Source organism: Cervus elaphus, chromosome 11, assembly GCF_910594005.1.
Source record: "Cervus elaphus chromosome 11, mCerEla1.1, whole genome shotgun sequence".
In the NCBI taxonomy this organism is placed as follows: domain Eukaryota; kingdom Metazoa; phylum Chordata; class Mammalia; order Artiodactyla; family Cervidae; genus Cervus; species Cervus elaphus.
The window spans coordinates 9,046,222-9,065,001 of record NC_057825.1 but is presented as its reverse complement, the minus strand read 5'-3'; the positions used below and the strand labels follow the sequence as shown (position 1 = coordinate 9,065,001).

General features: G+C 48.7%; 1 protein-coding gene across 9 annotated transcripts in view; it reads left to right on the top strand.

The window, feature by feature from the left end:
- RALGPS1 (Ral GEF with PH domain and SH3 binding motif 1) overlaps positions 1 to 18,780 on the top strand; it is a 298,169-nt gene that overhangs the window by 140,261 nt on the left and 139,128 nt on the right. For all 9 annotated transcript variants that reach the window (XM_043916818.1, XM_043916823.1, XM_043916822.1 and 6 more), the window contains exon 9: positions 1,029 to 1,155. In XM_043916818.1, coding sequence (XP_043772753.1) covers positions 1,029 to 1,155 — 127 coding nt within the window. The remainder of the gene's footprint in view (positions 1 to 1,028; positions 1,156 to 18,780) is intronic.

The window sequence follows — 18,780 nt, the reverse complement described above, 5'->3', positions numbered from 1 at the left end:
AGACTGGGGAGGCACTGGCCCTGGAAGCTAAACTTGGGGCTTTCCAGTTTCAGCCACGTGCTGTGCCAGAGCCAACCCTCTCCACCGACCCTTTCCTGTATCCTCTTTTCAAGCCTGTTCTCAAGCTTAGATTCCTTTCCTCAAAGCCATTTTATTCAAGGAGCCTCATTGCCATTTCCTGGCACTGGGCCTTGACGTAGGACTTGCAGGATGACCACAGCATCAGGTCTGGAGAACCAGGATTCAGTTTCTATTCCTTTCTTCCAGGAAGCCTCTTTATGAACACAGAGCCATCCTTTCCCTGGTGACCAGCTTTACATACCAGAGATCTCAGTCATAAAAGATATTACTTCTTTAATCTCTGGGCTGTGGGTATCTGCTTATCCTGTAGTTGCATAACTAAATCACCCCTAGATGACAGCATGTGGAAAAAGGTTTAGCTTATTTTGACTAAAACACCGTAGCCAGTGTAAATAAGACACAGCCATGGACCACAGGGGATCTGGAGGAGATAGCCCTGACTGGAGAGATGGCCTGGCTAGGTGCACAGAATGGGCAGGCGAAGTGGGTGATATTTTGGGGGGGGCTTCAGTAATGGCAGAGATGTTGAGGAGGAGTAAGAAGTTGTGAATCCAGGGAGAGAGGTGTAGTGAGGCTGTGAAATAGCTCTGGGTGACCTTGAGGAATTTGCTTTACTCTCAGAGCTACTTGTTGTGGTGGGGTCTGTGTACCACGGTGGTGGTCATTATGCAGGGGATTCTGGTGTCGGACAGAACAATGGACTCAGTAACTCTGGAGGGTACCTTTTAAGTGTAAGGTTTTATGAAAAATGACTAAGTTGAGCTGTGAAACGTTCCATCTCCACAAGACACAGCTTCTTACAATGCTTAGTTGCACCCAGGATTCTGCAGACCACAGACATACCATTTAGCACGTTTCCTTTTAGTTTTTGTTCACAGCTATCCTTTCTCTTTAGTTTCTTCTAGTTTATTTGTCTTCTCTCTCATAATCTTTTTTTCTCCCACCAGCTTTTGAATCGAAAAGACAAGACCACCTTTGAGAAACTGGACTACCTGATGTCCAAAGAAGATAATTACAAGCGGACTCGGGAGTATATCCGAAGCCTGAAGATGGTTCCCAGTATTCCCTATCTAGGTAGGAGTCTGAATCGGATTATTGTTTTTTTAAGAAACCTACTCAGCACCAGATGAGGTGTTTTTACAGTTTCTAGTTGAGAAAGTTCCAGGAAGCAGCATGGGTCATGGATAAAGAGGTTGGCTCTTAGGGTTAGAACAGGCTGTTGGTACTCTCTGAGAATGGGGACTTCCTGATGAGGGTCCCCGAACAAGGGATATTCTGCTGCTGATACAAATGCCCAGTGAATCCCAAGCCTCCCCAGCCTGTAGCTCAGAAGGATCACGAGACTCTTACTGGTCTATGTGCATCCTTCTGAACTGGGGGAGCGTGTCAGTTGCTCAGTCGTGTCCGACTCTGCGACCCCATGGACGGGGGCCCACCAGGCTCCTCCATCCATGGGATTTTCCAGGCAAGAATAGTGGAGTGGGTTGCCATTTCCTTTTGCAGGGGTTCTTCCTGACCCAGAGATCGAACCTGGGTCTCCCACATTGTCAGCAGACTCTTTACTGTTCTGAGCCTCTAGGGAAGACTGAACTGGGGGAACGCAGGCCCAAACCCCTGTGTTCTGGTTCTCTGGGCATTGCTAATATATTACATAAGATTTGTCTCAATGAAATTATTATAATGATTATTGATTTTACTGATTCAAAAATAATATGTGTTTATTGCAAGGAATTAGGAAGATAAGATTAGTATCATTTGTTATCTCATCCAGAGATAAACATTATTTTGGTTCAAATCTTTTCATTAGTTTGGGTGCATATAAAATCTGTATGTTTACTCTGTTGTGAACATTTAATGTTATTACCTGCATTTCTGTACTGTGACTCAGTCCCACGTGTATTTGTCCAACCGAAATCTGCTCTCTAATAATGACATATAAATTGTCTCTACATTTTTGCTATTAAAATTCTGCAGTGGCCATCCCTGTTGCATATATTTCCTATGTGTAATTATGATTATTATCTTCTAAGAGATTCTTGGAAGTGTGATTATTGGGTCAAAACTTACACGAAATTGTTTGACTTTTCACTTATATTTTCGAAATGCTCTCCATAGAGGTTGTAGCAATTTATGTTCACATTAGAGGGCAAAGAAATTGCCTATTTTCCCCATGTGCACAAATGCTTTCTGTTTTCATGTGCTTTTTTTCCTTTATCATTCCTTTTTTTCCTTTGCCATTTTGACAGGTGAAAAATACTTCTTATAGTTTGGTTTTCACAGTTATGCTAATTTTATGATATAAAATAACACTAAGAACAAGGGAAATTAAGATTTTATGGATATGACCCCTAATATTTTCAGAAATCTAGTGCAAGTTTTTTGAGGTACATTTTTGACAACTTTTAAATGTCCTCTTTGAGCATTGTGTATTCGGTTTTTTAATTTCTTTAAAACTAATTTTGAAAATTAAACTTTAGTAGAAAATTGTTCATTTGATCCAAGTTTTCAAAATGATTAGCATAAAGTTTTTCCTCACTTAATTTGTTTTGACTGAAAAATTTTGTGTAATTGCTTATACATTTTAACCTCCTGTGTATATGGGTTTATCTTTGCTTTGCATTCCTAATAGCTTGCATTTTCATTTTCTCTTTCTTTTTTTTAAATTTGCTTTGCCAGAGGTATGTCTGTTGGTTTTTCCTAAGGATTAGACTCTGTATTTGTGTATCAGTCGCACTGTCTTCCTGCTTTCTAATCTACTATATTCCATCAGTCTAGGATGTGCCTTTTCTCTCTGCATTTTTAAACCTCTCAAATTGGGATGCATCTTTCACTTGGTGGTAACAAAGCATTGTGACGCTGGTTAATTGGTAGCAGTGTTCCTTATGATACATAAAATAATGATGCATCCTAAATTTATAATAGATGACATCCTAAATTTGATGAAATACAGAATTTATTCTTTTGTCTTTTATGATTAATTTGTTCTGCTTTCCTTAAGTTGTTTTGTATTGTAAACAAATTATTGGCTTATTTGTGTATACATTATTCTTCCCATTTTCATTGGAAAATAGTTACTGGTATACATTTCCCTCTAACTGATGCTTTTGTTGTATCCTACGTGTTTAAATGTATAGTATGCTCACAATAGTCTTAAAAGTGTTCAATAATTATAGTTTCAATTTTTCTTTTATGCAAGTGTTATTTAAGGTAGTGGTGTTTTAAATTTCCAAGAGCTTGAGTTTTTTGTTTTTGTTTTTTTTCAAATGGCTTTATTGAGTTGTAATTCATGTATCACCCATTTAAAGTGTACAACCAGTGGTTTTAAAATATTCACAAAGCTCTGCAACCATCTGCAAAATCAATTTTAGAACGTCTTTATCATCCCAAAGAGAAACCCCGAATCTGTTTGTAGTCACTCCTTTTACTCTAACCACCTCCTTTCCACCCGCTCACCTTCCGCCCTAGACAACTGCTAATGTACTTTCTGGCCTCATAGATTTGCTTATTTGGGACGTTTCATATGAATTGAATTGTAAAGTGTGGTCTTTTATGACTGGCTTCTTTCCCTGAGTGTTATGTTTTCAAGGTTCATCCATGTTAGAGCATGATCAGTATTTCATTCCTTCTTATTACCAAATAGTATTCCATTGAATGGATGCACCACATTTTATTCTTTTAAAAATTTATTTATTTTTTTCTGGCTGTGCTGGTTCTTTGTTGCCACGCAGGTTTTTCTCTAGTTGCAGTGAACGGGGGCTACTCTCTAGTTGCAGTACATGGACTTCTCATTGCAGTAGCTTTTCTTGTTGCAGAGCATGGGCTCTAGAGCACCTGCTCAGTAGTTGTGGCACACGCGCTTAGTTGCTCCGCAGCATGTGGGATCTTCCCGGCCCGGGGATTGAACCCGTGTCTCCCGCATTGGCAGGTGGATTCGTTACCACTGAGTCACCAGGGGAGCCCCACCACATTTCATTTATCTGTTCATCATTTGAGGGACACATGAGTTGTTTCACTTTTGCGTTACCGTGGATAACACTACTATGAAAGACTTTGGGTTTTAAGAAGAGTCTTCTCTCTGATTTCTTCAACATTGGTTTTCGGATATATGACCCATATGCTTTTGAGGTTTTTAAAAAAACGTTGATATTTGTCTTGTGATTTAATATAAGATCAATTTGTGTAAATGTTTCATGGGTGCTGGAGAAGATGTAATCTCACAAGTTACTCTTATAATTACATTATAACATTCAGATTTTTCATTTTTGACAACCTGGTCAATCAAGAACAGAAATATATGTTAGAGTAACTTTGCATTTCTAATAGTTTGTGCCTTACATTATATCATATACAGTTGACTCTCCATACCCCTGGGTTCTGAATTCATGGATTCAGCCAACCCAGGGCTGAAAATATTTGAAAAAAGAAATCCACAAAGTTCCAAAAAGCAGAGTTTGAATTTGCCATATGCTGGCAACTATTTACATAGCATTTACATCGTATTAAGTATTATAAGTAACCCAGAGATGATTTAAAGTACAGGGGAGGGTATGCGTAGGTTGTATGCAATTCTGTGGCATTTTACATAAGGGACTTGAGCATCCCTGGCTTTGGGTATCTGCAGAGGTCCTGGAGCCAATCCCATGTGGATATCCGTCAATGACCGAATAGATGTTTTCAACAGTTGCAGATTTGTTATGAAGGGTCCCATACAAAATGATCTTGATTCCATTTATTATTTGCTTTTATTTCATTGCGGTTGATTCTGTGAAATCTGATTTATTTTTCCTTTGCATTCATTTTATAAATCTTTGACTGTATTTTGCACTTTGATATTTTAAGTTGTTTTGTCTTAAGTGTGATCCTTGAAAATCATATTTGTGTGTGCTTGTGTGTGCTTAGTCGCTCAGTCGTGTCCGACTCTTTGCAACCCCATGGACTGCAGCCCACTAGGCTCTTCTGTCCATGGGATTCTCCAGGCAAGAACACTGGAGTGGGTTGCCATGCCCTCTTCCAGAAGTCATATTTAGTTGGGCCCAATATGAGAGACCTTGCCTTTTAGTAGGGGAGTAAAAGTCTTTCCCGTGTGTTTAGACTTAAACAATGTTATTGAATTATCATTCTTTTTTTTTCTTTTATACTTTCTTATCCTTGCCTTGTTCTCATCTTATAGCTTGCTGTAAACTTAGTGTCCTTCCATTTGGGTGACCATGAGAGTGAATCACTGTCTCAGATACGTAGATGGTTGGGCATGCCCAGCTACCAAGCCCATTCCCACTTTGCCTGAGGCTGATCGATCAGAAAATGGGTTGGTGGCATTAGGGTGGGGGCAACCCCAGGTTTAACCAGCACAGGTGTTCCAGGGTTAAGGATGGCCTCTTCTCTCTCATAAAATGATCACTAGAGTTGCTGTTGATCTTTTGCTTCCTCTGCGCCTGGCACTTGGCTAGGCGCTTTAATGTGTCAACTCAGTGAATGCTCACCATGGCCCAGTGAGTAAGCAGGTGCTGAGAGGTTGCCTCGGGTCACATAACAGGAGCGTGGCAGAGCCAGGCCTCGGCCCAGATGGCCTGGCCGTCAGCCCTCGGCTCTGACGCTGCCCTCTCCCGACTCCCCACCTCCACTGCTCAGGTCATTATCCTCCCTTTCGATTGTCACCTGTATGTCCTCTGCTATTTATGACTTGTGGATGGTCTCCATCGGGCACTGACACAGTGGGATTAATAATGCAGTGGGATTAATATACTTTATACAGGCGGGATAGATTGTCTTGGCACTTCCCTGTGACGCTGCTCATGGACCACAAAGCACTGCTGTCTTGGGCTTCTGAGGGATCGGTCACTGGGCCTCAGCCAAGGGCAGACTGGACCAGTAATGTCTTCCCTTGCTGACCTGTGTCCCTTCTCATCAGACTCAGCGTATGCTTCCAGACCTCCCCTTCAGATGAGTCCCCTGTTCAGGCCGCTGGCCAGATGCCCCTCATGAGTGACCACGTCAGGCCGAAGGACAGGTCCGCACTTCCAGTGGACACATAGTCTGTGCCCTGGTCCAACGCCACTGAGTTTCTGGACGGACCCCCTCTGCTTGTCCTTGGTCATCTCATCGCAGCTGTCTTCCTGGCAGATCCTCCCTGAGAGGTTCCGTGTGGGCCTCTGTTCTCCGGGAAGACCCTCCTGCTGGCCCCTGAGCGAGCCCCGCTCCAAGGCCTGCTCCTGTCCCTTCAGCCCCACGAGGATCTCCCTGCCCTCTTAAGCCAGCTGGGCTGCACTTCTCATCCTTGCACCAGAACGACTCCTGACACATACACGTCAGATGGAAAGAACAGGAGGCGGATCCACCGTGCTTTCTATCCTTAGGACACTGTGTGAGGGTTTACGATGGGGTGTGGGGGTGCATGATTTCATTAAAAAGAATGAAACAAAACCCCATCCTGAGGGCAGCCAGGGCCTCCCTGCCCTCTGTGGCCATGGAGAGACCCTGCCCAAATGCAGGTTGTGGTTTTAGTACCAGATTCCTCTTGAAAACCCAACTTGTCCTAGGGATGGATTTGTTTATCAAAAGAGGAAAAGTTACATAATTCCTGGAAAGTACAATATAGGAAAAAATGTCTGAAACCATTTCTTTTTCCCCTGGCAACGTCCTCACTGTAGGTCTTTCCCGTGGGGAGAGGGAGTTATTCTCCGGGAGGGACTTGAGGTCAGTCCTTGATATTTCCAGCTGCTGTGTTCGTTTGGTTCCTACTTCAGACCTCGAACGCTGCTTCAGTGGTTATTTGCCTCTGATAGCAAGCATGGGTTTTAATTTGGTAACGATTCTTTTAAACTGCTGTGGAAGGTTCGACACCCCATGCTTCCCTGGGACTGACCATTCCCACCCGGTTCTCTTACTCCATGTAAAGATCTCCTCATGTAGTGCTAGCAGTTGTTATTAACCGTGTGGGTGTGTGTTCCAGCTCCTTTCAATGCAAATTTTAGAGCCAGTTGGCTGCACTTTGGCGCACTGTTTCTCGTGAAACATAATTTAAAAAACACCGAGGGAAAAACTTACCACGTTTTAAAAATAAGACTCTCTTTGTCCCAGAAAGTTTATTCCCATTTACTTCAGAGTGCAAAAACAGTGGTGGGAAATAGTCGAGTCAGTTATTTGCAGCTTAATTTTATCTGATAGCAACTCCTTGTAAATACCCAGTTTGGATCAAAATGATAGCAGAAGCAGGCCGTGAGCTGTGAAGAGTAGCTACAGCATTTGTTTCTAAGCAGCTTTATTGACTTAGAGGGTGTTTGGTTTTTAGTACCTATAATTCCCTCCAGGAAATAGCTAAATAAAATTAGGAATGTAATGGATTTTAAGAGGGTGAGAGCCTGATTCTAAAAGTAACTATAGGCAGTGTGGAAAATGATGATCTCTCTCACGGAACAAAGACTAGGCATCCTGACAGCTCTGAATAGTAAGGAGAACATGTAGATTCTTGGTAAATTTACCCAGACTTATGATATGTGAAGTGCATTTCTAGAATCTAAGCTCTTCCTTTAAACAAGCAAACCCTTCCATTTTTTTTTTTTAAAAGTAAGGCTTTATTTTCAGATAGAGACTCTGAAGTTTAAAATAAAGTCAAGTTGTCTCCAGATTCAGAGTATAAAGTTAACAGACCTAAACTGAGGGATATCTAAAGGACTTTGGAAAAGAAGTAGTTATCGGCCAAAAAGAAGGGTTTAATCCCGATGCCCCAAAGCCCCCAGAACAGGTGGCAAGGGAGGGGCTCCCGCTCTGGGCCCAAGGGCAGCACACATCAGGCCCTTTGGAGGGTGGGCGTCGGACTCCAGCTCTGCTCCCGTGGAGCTCACGGCCCAGATCCGATCACTGGTAGTGCACTAGAAACCAAATGAGCTGAGTACTGTGGAGGGAAGGGCAGATGTGCAAATAAAGGGGGCCCGTCCCAGGCTGGGGCACCAGAAGCCCTAAAAGATGAATAAGCTGGGTGAGGAGGTGGGATGCGTGCCTTCCAGACAAAGAAAGCAGCTTGTGCAAGAGCCCCGATGTGGGGAAAAACAATGTTTGTTGGAAAAACTGGCTGGAGATTAGAGAGTGCTAGGGGTGCAGGGCGGGAGGGTAGTGAGAAGCAGCTGGAGTGAGAGGGAGGTGAGGTCTCTTAGGGCCTGGACATTGGGAGTGAGGGGTTCAGGTTCCAACCCCCAAGAGCAGTGGAGGATCAAGAGGGTTTAGAGTACGGGCGTGGCTGGCTTGGGTTTGCCTTGAACATGGGTCTCCTGGTTGACAGCAGATGCCTGGCTTAGAGAAAGTCAGGCTGTAAGAGGGAAGGCCAGGCCTGTGACCATGCAGAAGCCTGTGGCACATCACTGTATTTCAGAAATTGTTGGGGGTGGGAGAGGGAAAGCCCTTTTGAAAGCAGTTCATTTTTGAACAAAGTCTTGGAAAGACCTAAAACAGACTTTGGTGAGCATGTCTGCCTTATGGAGATGCATCATCAGGATGAGGCCGATGGCATCTCTCTGTACCTGGGATTTGGGGATGAAGATGTGTGCGCATTCCAGCAGAGATGAAAGGGCACGGACGTGTGCTCTCTTGATCGTCCTCCGAAAGGCAAGAGGGCTTGAGCTGAAGGATGCCGGCAGAGCTTCTGCTTCCCCCTTGGTGGGGGCCTCCGCTGCCCCAGGACCAAAGTTGGGTGGTTCCCAAGTCAGGGTGACCACAGTGTTATCCAGCTGTCCCCAGGCTTGTCAGCATTAAGGGCAATCCTTTCCTTTAATGCCCAATTGAAAAAATTCCATTCCACATGCAGGAAATCCAGCCTTTTTTCCCTTCAGTTTCCCCACCCCATGTGTTTCCAAGAATCCCCAAGGAATACTCATTTGTTCCACAGATCCATCCTGGTCGTTCCTGGAGCCTCAGCCTGCTGCCTGGCCACAAACCTCTGATCCCTCCCTCCAGTCATCTCCTGCTTTCCTACCCTGTCTCTCCAGCTGGACCCGTGTGGAGCCAGGCTCCTCCTTCCTTAGCTGGGGAAGCAGAGCTCGGGGCTGGCTAAGGGATGTCAGGGCCACAGAGGAAAGCCTGCTTTCCGGAATGCCTGCTCCTGGAGCCCAGGGCCATGCCCCTTGCCTTCTCTGCCCGACAGCCACGAGCTGCAGGCCCTGATGTGCCGCCCTCTCTCCTGAGCCCGGAGAGCCTTAGATCAGGTCTCTCCTTCCCCCAGATCAAGGCATCCACCCCCTCAGTGGCCCAGAAGGCAGGGGAAATCTATGTGCTTCTCAGTCAGCAGAGTAACCCAAAGATACAACACATCCGCATGGAAGGAATCCTTTCCCATTCTTTTGTCTAGTTGTCAGCTGCGTATGATCTCAAACCTCTCCCTTCCAGAGAGGATTTTGCCTTTACTTTTTCAATCTCAGGATTTGTTACCAGAAAATCCACCATTTTTCTGGGACTTTACAGTCCTGCTCAGTTTTTACAAAAAGCTAGTGGATGCGGCTTCCTTGGTGGCTCAGTGATAAAAAAAAAAAAAACAACAAAACCCACCTGCCTATGCAGGAGACACGGGTTCAGTCCCTGATCCAGGAAGATCCCACATGCGGAGGAGCAACTAAGCCCATGCACTACGATGACTGAAGCCCGCCCACCTAGAGCCTGTTCTCAACAGCGAGAAACCACCTCAGTGAGAAATCCATGCACCGCAGCTAGAGAGTAGCCCCCTGCTCACCACAACTAGAGAAGAGCCCGAGCACAGCAACGAAGACCCAGTGCAGCCAAAAATAAATAAATTAAAACGTTTTTAAAAGCCAGTGGATGTTATTAAAACCCCCACTTTGCAAATAAAGAATTTGCAAATTCTACATTTCACTCATGACCTACCGAAGTCGTATGCCAGCTGGATACCAAGTTTAACTCAAGACTTCTTATTCATGGCTGGGCTTCCACCCACCTTAACTTATGCATCCTCTGTTTATCATCTCTGTCTCCATGGAGAGAAACAATGTGGGAGGAAAACATGCTGGAGGGGAGGTTTGTTTCTTCCATGCTCTGCAGGCCAGAGCTGAGCGCCTTGTCACGCTGGTCCCTTCTGGGGCACAGGAAGGACTTTCAGTCAGGTTTTCTCTGGGTCAAGCAGTTTTGTGTGATCCCCAGAAGGATGTGAGAGCATGAGCCCATTTTTGTGCCAGCGAAGGTCTGTTTTCCTAGCAGGAATCAGTTAGAGTCATCAGGATGACTGCTCTTCTTTGACCTTTAGTCTTTGAGTTTCTAATTAGAAGCTGACAGTAATAATAATGACTATTAGCACACATGCTTTTTACCACGTGACAGGTGTTGCACCAAACATTTTACACAGATTGTCTCATTTAATCCTCCCAACTCAACTTCCTTCGAGGGAGGCACTATTTTTTTTTTAATTTATTTTACAGCTGCACAAGCTGAAAAAAACTCACTAAAAGTTTTAGCACTTACTAGTGCCACTTTCTAATGGTGAGACCAGTTCTCCAACCCTGGTCTGACCCCAGTGCCTGCTAACCTCGGAAGATGCCGAATGTTCCCGCTAATGGCCTTTACCCTCTTGGGAAACCAGAGAGTGGGCAGAAAAGAGGGATGGTGCCAGGGCCCTCCTGTGTGGTACCGGGCTCAGGATGGGAGATGGAGGGCCCTGCCAGGGTCAGCCAGTCCTAAAGGAGTGAAGGGTTAGGGATGCAGGAAAGACTATAGAGTTTCTCCAGCCTCAGGACTCATCTGGGGCCATTGGGATGTCTCTTTTGGAGAGAAAGTGGCCCTGAGAATCTAAGAGATTTCACATGGTAGACAGCTTCTAAGACAGCCCCCAATGATTCCTTCTGTAGCCCCTTCCCCTGGATCATGGCAGGACACACTGACTTGCTACTAGCAAATCGAGTATGACAGAAGTAATGGGCATCTCTCTGGGATTCTGTTATTAAAGGACTGTTTCTCTGTAGGATGTTGCCCTCTTCTTCCTCCCTCTTGGCGCACACATCCATGGGGAATCCAGCTGCTGAGCATTTGGCAGTCATGTGGAGAGGCCAATGGAGAGGGTTTGAGGCCTGCCAGGAGGCACATGAGTGAGTTCAGAAGCAGATCCCGCCCAAGCGGAGCCTCCAGAGGCAACTGCAGTCCCGGCCGACAGCTTTACTGCAGTCCCACAGGACACCTTGAGCCGGAGACACACCCAGCTGAGACACACCCAAACACCTGACCCACAGAACTGCAAGATGGCAAATGTTCATTATTGTAGCTGCTAACTGTGGGGGTAACTTGTTACACAGCAGGGATAACCAGCGCACGGCACCACCTTTATCACTACCTCCCATCTGTTGCTCTGTTGTTGCCCCATCTGTACTGGACCAAAATCAGCTGTGACTCGTTAAATAAAAGTTCATGAGCATTGCAAAAAAAAAAAAAAAAGTCAACACACAAAAGACTGTCAGGTTCTCAGTGTTAAAAAAGAAAAAAAGACTTGAACTGCCTGAAGTATACTCATTCATCTATTGCATACATATTTTGTATGAACCCACCATGGGAATGCAAGAGATGCTACAGAAACAGAGGGCGAAACAGTGTCCTCAGGGTGCCCACAGACTTGCTGCAGGAGACACAGCAGGCCCCGGGGCTGAATTAGGAGCAGGTTGCAGTCAGGGCCAGAGAGAGAGAGAGAAAGAGTCTCTCTCTCTGAGAAACAAGTTCTAACTGTAGGAATCAAGAAATGCTGAGCCACACCGCAAGGCAGCCTACACGATGGTGGAACAAGCCGGCAATTCCTGTATGTATTTTGGGTTTACTCTATTGATGGAAGTCCAGAGCTGAGACCTGCTCCCTTGTGGAGGTAGGGCCGACCCAGAAAAAGAATGTGATTGCTATTGACGATCTCCCCAACAGAGCAGATGCCTCAGGCTGAACTCCAGACTATGGAAAGCAGGCTTTAGGGAGGAAGACTCCTTTTGTCCCCCTCTCTGGTCTTTAGTCTCTGGGGTCTGGGCTTCTAGTGCTAAAGATGGAGGTGTGTACCCTTGGGCCGTGGGTGCTGAGCTGACGTCTGCAACGAGGGGCTAGTGTGGGGGCAAAGAGGGTGGAATTACTTCTTACCTGCCTTTGACTGTTTATGGAGAGGACTCTGTGAACCCATAAATTCAGGACAAGCCATTGATCCCCAGATTCCTTAAATGTGTACTATTTTCTGTTTCCTTTTCGGAGACAGTATATTGGAGTAGTTAAGAGCCAGGGGCCTGCAGGCCAGCCGCTTTCTTTTAGGCCCTGACTCCACCACTAATTAGCTGAGAAATCTTGGAAATGTTACTTGCTTCCCCTCTGCCTCCCTCCATGGTCTTTAAAATGTGAATAACCACAGGATTTACCTCATGGAGTTGTTGGGAAGAGAAAATTGTTGCATGCAGTGAACCCCAGATAATCTTCTACACAGAGTAAACAATAATTATTTGCTATAAAATATTTATCATTAAAAAAAAAAGCTTGATAAGAAAAAAGACTGTCAGATGGCTCTCTGGGACAAGCAGGAAGTTCTGGGTCTCTCTCAGAAGCTATTTTTGAGAGGAGGAAATCCTCTAGGGCAGAGGTGGTGAATTCCAGCTGCTCTATGAATAAGAAGGGTGCCTGAGGACAAGCTGACAAGGCCCTAAAGGTCCCAGGAAGTCATCCTCAGAAAGGCCTAGAGCAAGGCATCCAGGTCTTCAGTGGCCCAGGAGTGCCTGGGCCGGGCTGCTGGGGGGCAGTGGGGGCGAGAGCTCCACTTCGTGCGGCCAGGAAGGCTGTGCCCAGCGGTGCCATTCTGCTCGTACTGATCCTTTCCATCTGTTGTTGTTGTTCAGTCGCTAGGTCATGTCTGACTCTTTTGCGACCCCCCTGGACTGTAGCCCGCCAGGCTCCTCTGTCCATGGGATTTCCCAGGCAAGAATACTGGGGTAGGTTGCCATTTCTTTCTCCAGGGGATCTTCCTGGCCCAGGGATCGAACTGTCGTCTCTTGTGTCTCCTGCTTTGGCAGGTGGATTCCTTACCACTGAGCCACCTGGGAAGCCCACCGATCCTTTTACAAACTCTTACAATGACAGAAGGAACACATTGTTTGCCGTAAGACTCATTCACCCAAGAGTCTCTGCTTTGCAGAGGCGCCCGGAGCTGACAGGTGGGTGTGTCCTTCCGGGCACTTGAATCCACACATACGAGTATCTGGGCACGGGGGGTGTGGGAAGAGTCTTGCCCTTTTTAACCAAACGGGGAACATTTGGGTAAACAGTCTGTTTTGCACCTTACTTTTTGTTCCCCTTGAAGTGCGGTGGCTATTGTCCAGTGGCAGCAGGTACCCAACTCCTGCATCCTTCCCCGTGGCTCCGTGGCACCCACGGCCACGTGGTGGTTTGTCAGGCTGGGGCCTGGACGTGAGTCGCTTTGTGTGGCCCCAGTTGATAAACACTGAGGTCATTTGTACTTTCCCCCTTGGACGGATGCTGTGGTGGAGAACACCTCTGTGCCTGTGTCTTTGCTCACCTGTCAGGGTATTTCTGAAACACTGTGAGCCGGAGTTGGAATTGCTGGGTGAAGATGACGAGAGACGCTGTTGAGGACCACTCCTGGGCTGCGCTGTGCTCCCACCAGCTGTGCCTGCCTGCCTGTCTTCTCCACTCCCAGCAGTGCTGGCCTTTACCTACCAGTGACTTACGATGAAATGACAGGGGAAGGAGGCCTGTAGTATTAATGCACATTTCCCCACCCACGAGTTCTTTGTGCAGAGAAGCTGTTTCCTGCTTCCAGGCTGTGCTCCCTGGGCCTGGGCTAGGCAGCCTGGCCGTCCGGCCTCCCTCCCGGCTGTCCCTGCTTCCTGCCTCTCGCCCTGACTGTCCATCCTCAGTCCCCCTCCCCGCATCCCCAGCATAGCTCTGCCCTGCCCTGCGGAGAGGCACTGACAGAAGTCGACGCCCGGCACTCTCCCCTCGGGCTGGGTCGGCTTCCCCAGCTCTAAGGAAGCTGCGTGCTTCTTCTAATTCTCCCCGCTCTCTGAGGTGACTGGGGTGTGGGCCTGTGTCTAAACACGGCTCCAGAGGCAATTCTAATTCCATTCCCTCTTAGCTACTCCCTCTGGACTCCTTAGCCACTCGGGAGGGGCTCTGCTACGGGTCAGGGCCAGTGTGGCTGGTCCACCCTTGCCCAGCGAGCCATCCTCCTCACTTGAGACGTCCCTCAGCTCCAGGAGGGCACACGTACTGCCTCAGGGGGAAGGGGTCACCCCTGACCAGCCCGTGGAGACAGATGTATCATGACCATTGGCAAGCTGGGGAGGTGCCGCATGTGGAAGTGCTTGAGGAAGGCTGCACAGATGGGAGGGATTATCTGTGTCTGGGCTCCCTTGTGTGGGTGAACTGGCCCGGGATGCCCCAGGTCAGGAGAGACAGGAGTACTGGAGTGTCCACAAGGTCTTGTAGATACCAAGACATGTGTCCACAAGGGGCAGAATCCCAGACTGGGGCTGGTTCCGGCCTCATTGTGAGATCCGAGAGACTAGCCAAGCAAGCCCGGGTCCTGAAGCTGTGGAGATGGGAGACGAGCCAGCACAGCGGGGACCCAGTTACCAGATTGTGCAGACCAAGGCTTGGATGAGATGGAATTGGTGCACGAGGTGACGGCCAGAGCAGCCACAGGCGGGACACTCCCCGTGCCAAAGGGTGAGGCTTAGTCCATAGATTGTCTGACAAGAGAAAAGGAAAAAGGCAGGGCCAGCCCTGTGAGTCCGGGCAAAGGACTGGAAGCCCCAGGAAGCTGAGCAATGTCCTCTGTCACTGCCCTTACTCTTCTGTGCCCTCAGCATGGGGCTAAATTGGGCAAACAGCCCTGACTTCCTGACATCTGGGGCCCTACTATCCATCCGGCTGCTTCTGCACAGGCAGGCTGGCTGGCCACCTCACACATCTGCTTGTGTGGGCAGCAGACTCCATGCCTCGTGATTCCCACACATATAGGACACGATGATGGAGTGAAGGAGGAGCTTAAGTGGTTTCATTTCATCTTTGGGGACCGAGATCTAATCCTCCCAGAAGCAGGAGCTCAAGAGTCAGATAAACTCAAGCTCAAACCCTGAGTGTCCCAGGCTACATGTTCTCAGGCCAGTCACCTAGGGCCCATGAGCCTCGATTTCTGTTATGTTGAAGAGGGGCTAATTGTAGAGCCCACCTCACAGGGTGGTTGTGAAGGTTTAGAGAGCTGCACATGGTGCCTGGCACATGGAAAGCACCCACCCACAGATGGTGGGGGGCATGAGCATTATCTAGAGGAAATACTGCCTGGAGCCCAGCAGCAGGGGACTCGTGGCCTCCTGTATCCATGCAGGCTGTTGAGAAACTCTGCGTATCCAGGAAGGGCAGGAAGAGCCCCATCTGGGCACAGCTGTGTGTCATGTTTAGTGACACAGCTGAGCCTGGGAGGGCAAGTGTCTGCAGGGGAGGAGCTGGGAACGGGACACGATGTAAAGAGTAATGGACAGAATCCATCTAGCTGGCGAAGTGCAGTCTCCAACCACAGCTGGAGTATCGCCTGGACACCCTCTCGGGTACAGCGCCAGCTTTGACCTCTCTTCCCGTAGGACCCTGGGAACTTCCCCTACTCCTTCCACCGCCTTGAGCATCAGCCCAGCCTGGTGCCTTCCGCCCAGCTCTGCTCGGAGCCCAGTCCACAGAAGTGAGGTGGATGACCAGCCGGAACGGGCCAGTCGGGTCCCCTGGCTGGGAGCTAGCCTGGAAGGAGAGGGCCTTCAGGTCTTTGCTGGCACTCAGACGAGAAGGACACGTGAGCTCAGAAATTCTGTGCTGGGAAAAGCAGATCCTCTCTCAACGAGAAACAGAGACCCTGTAGGCAAGAGGAAGGGGAAGGGAAGGAAGAGAGGCCGAGAGGCGGCCGCCTGGCCTCTTGAAGGCCTTCCAGGCAGTTTCTGGTTCCTGGCCCTCATGAGGCCCAGCTGTGTCCCTGCTCATGGACTCTGGGAGATACCTCGTGTCCTTATGTAACCAGCTTATTAAAGGAGCTGGACTCAATCAGGTGTAAGAAGAAACCGACTTTATTTTTCCCCAGTGTCCTTTCCAGCCTGCTCTGTGGATTAGCTGTTTTCCCAGTCAACCCAGGGAACTCAGCAGGCCCCGAGGTCTCTCTGCTGTTAACAGTCACGTCCCTGCAGACCGCCCAGGGTAGGGCTCAGAAGCCTGGACTCCCACAGCCTGGCCGGGCAGAGGCCCTGGGGTGGGGGAGGCACACGCGCAGTCCACCAGAGCCCACCTCCGCCCTGGGCCACTGAGCTTTGTGGCCCTCGGGGTGGGAACAGGCGTGACAGACGAGGGGGAGGCAAGGGCCCATCTGATGTGGCCCGTGAGGTTGGAACCAGAGCTGGCGCCCCGCGCGTGTGCCCATTGCCAGCTCGCACGCTCTCTCTTTTCCTCTCTTTGCAATCCTTTCTCCCTCTTTGCTGCTGCTTCTTCAGAATTTCCATTCTGGGCACCTCTGACTCAGCTCCCTTCGTGGGGGCAGTGCCCTTCCTTGGCCCTTGGGCCTCCTGCACTGCCCCCAGCCCTCCATGCAGGCAGCACCCTAGTTCCTAGGAGCCCCCCACTTTGGTCTTGCCATTGGCTTGCACTGCAGTACCACTTCTCGCTGCTTCCCGCCCCGGCCTGCAGACTTGAGACATGAGTCAGATGGTGGTGCTGACGCTCACCCACGTCAGACTCCTGGAATGGTCCCTGGAAGCTCCTCTCACTAGACTTGAGTTGAGGGGGGTGGCGAGCACCCACCCTCCCTGTGGTCTCGGGGAGCATAGCATGGGGACGACTCATCCTCTCCCCCTCGCCCACCCCCACTCCCTGGGATGCACTTTCTGAGCCTCCACAGGCCACAGGTGGGCAGTCAGCTGATGCTGCAGAACCAGTGTGGAGCCTCCCCCTCGCAGGGATGGTCCTGCACCTTGCTCCAGAATGTGGGAACCTTTGGCAGCTATTATTTTGTCCTTAGCCTTTCGAGCCTCAGGTAAAACTGAGGCAGAAAGAGTGGCTGTTTAACATTTTGTTACACTTAAAAAATGTTCCCTTTTCTGTTTAATCCAACTCTCTAGCTTTCCCTTACTGTAACTGAGAGTCTTTCCCAGACCGTATACAACGGATGAGGTGCCCCTGGGAGATCAGGGAACCCTTGAGTTCCCACAAAGCACCTGTGGATTATGAACGTTGTGGATTCCCGCCCCATGTTTGCAGTAGTTCAAAGGTTTCTCTTTTCAGTCTTGGCTCAGATCCTCTTGATTCGGGGGAGGGGTGCCGCTCAGCGTCACTCTCTGTCTTCCCGCCATGTTCCCTGCGGGAGTCCAGCAGGTGGGTGCCCTCCATCCACCAGGGTTTCACTGACTTCCTCGTGGGTCTGTCTGTGGATGCGCTCATCATGGAGACCTTAGTAGCAGGAGGACCCCGTGACTGTCCTATGAGAAGTCCCTGGGCAGGATGGGGGAGGAGGAGGGGTGTGGATGTAGGCTTGGTCGGGCCGAGTGTTGACGGCCTGCGTGCTGGCCGGGGAGCGACTCCCTGGGCGCCAGGAGCTAGGCCTTGAGTACCTCCCTTTCCTCTCCCTGTTCTCTTCTTTGATGCTGTTGGTTTGGTAAACTGCTCCCCTTCTGCCGTTTTACCCCAGGGAGAGTGGATTTCCTAGTCTCTGATGCGCTTATTCCTTCCTCTCCTTCCACGTGGCTGGGGTATGATTTGACCAAGACTCAGTTTTAGGTATCGGGGTGGGTGGGGATTGGTGAGATGGTCGGATGACATCACTGATTCAATGGACAGGAACTTGGGTGAACTCCGGGAGATGGTGAGGGAGAGGGAGGCCTGGTGTGCTGCAGTCCGTGGGGTTGCAGACAGTTGGACATGACTTAGCGACTGAACAACAACAGTTTTGGGTATTGGGGTGAGTGGGGCTTGGAGAATGGTGATGTCATGCCCTGCTTTTGTTTGCTTCCCAACCAGTTTAGAAAAAAATGTGGCTACCCCTCATCCCCCCACCCCGAGCTCGCTGCTCTGGGTTTGTACAGAGACCAGTGACAGGCTAGATTGGGCCCTGTCTTCCTCCGCCTTCTGTCCTTGCATGCCACACGCTCCAGTCCAGGTATCCGGGGTGGGCATGGGATGGGCCAAAGTTGAGGACACTTGGTAGTGTCCAGATTCCACTGTGACTCCCACCACTGACTGGGGCTTTGGGAGAAGGGAGTTGAGAACTCTTTCCTTAGAGCCTGACACCCAGAACCTTCTGAAATATTCCTGAGGGTGCATTTTTACCAGCATTCTAGCCGAAAGCCCCTCTTTCTCCCCTACTGTGGAGTGAGAACAATAGTCCCTCCTTCACAGGCTGCTGTGAGGCCACATAAGTGGACACAAGTCCAGTTCCAAGCACTCAGTAAGCTTCAGTAAACATCAGTCTCTCCACACAACAGCTGTGCCAGAAAAGGCTCTCGTATGGCACCATTGCTTGGTTATCACGAAGAGACATTGGTGAGTCCAAAGGTTTAAGTGCATTTCAAATTTTGATGTATACATTGCCAGACTGCTCTTTAAAAATATTGAATCAGTTTATACTTCCATCCAGAGTATACAGAGTATGTGTTTCTTCTCTATTCCCTTGTCAACGTGGAGATTGACCTTTTTTCGTTTTTGCTAGTC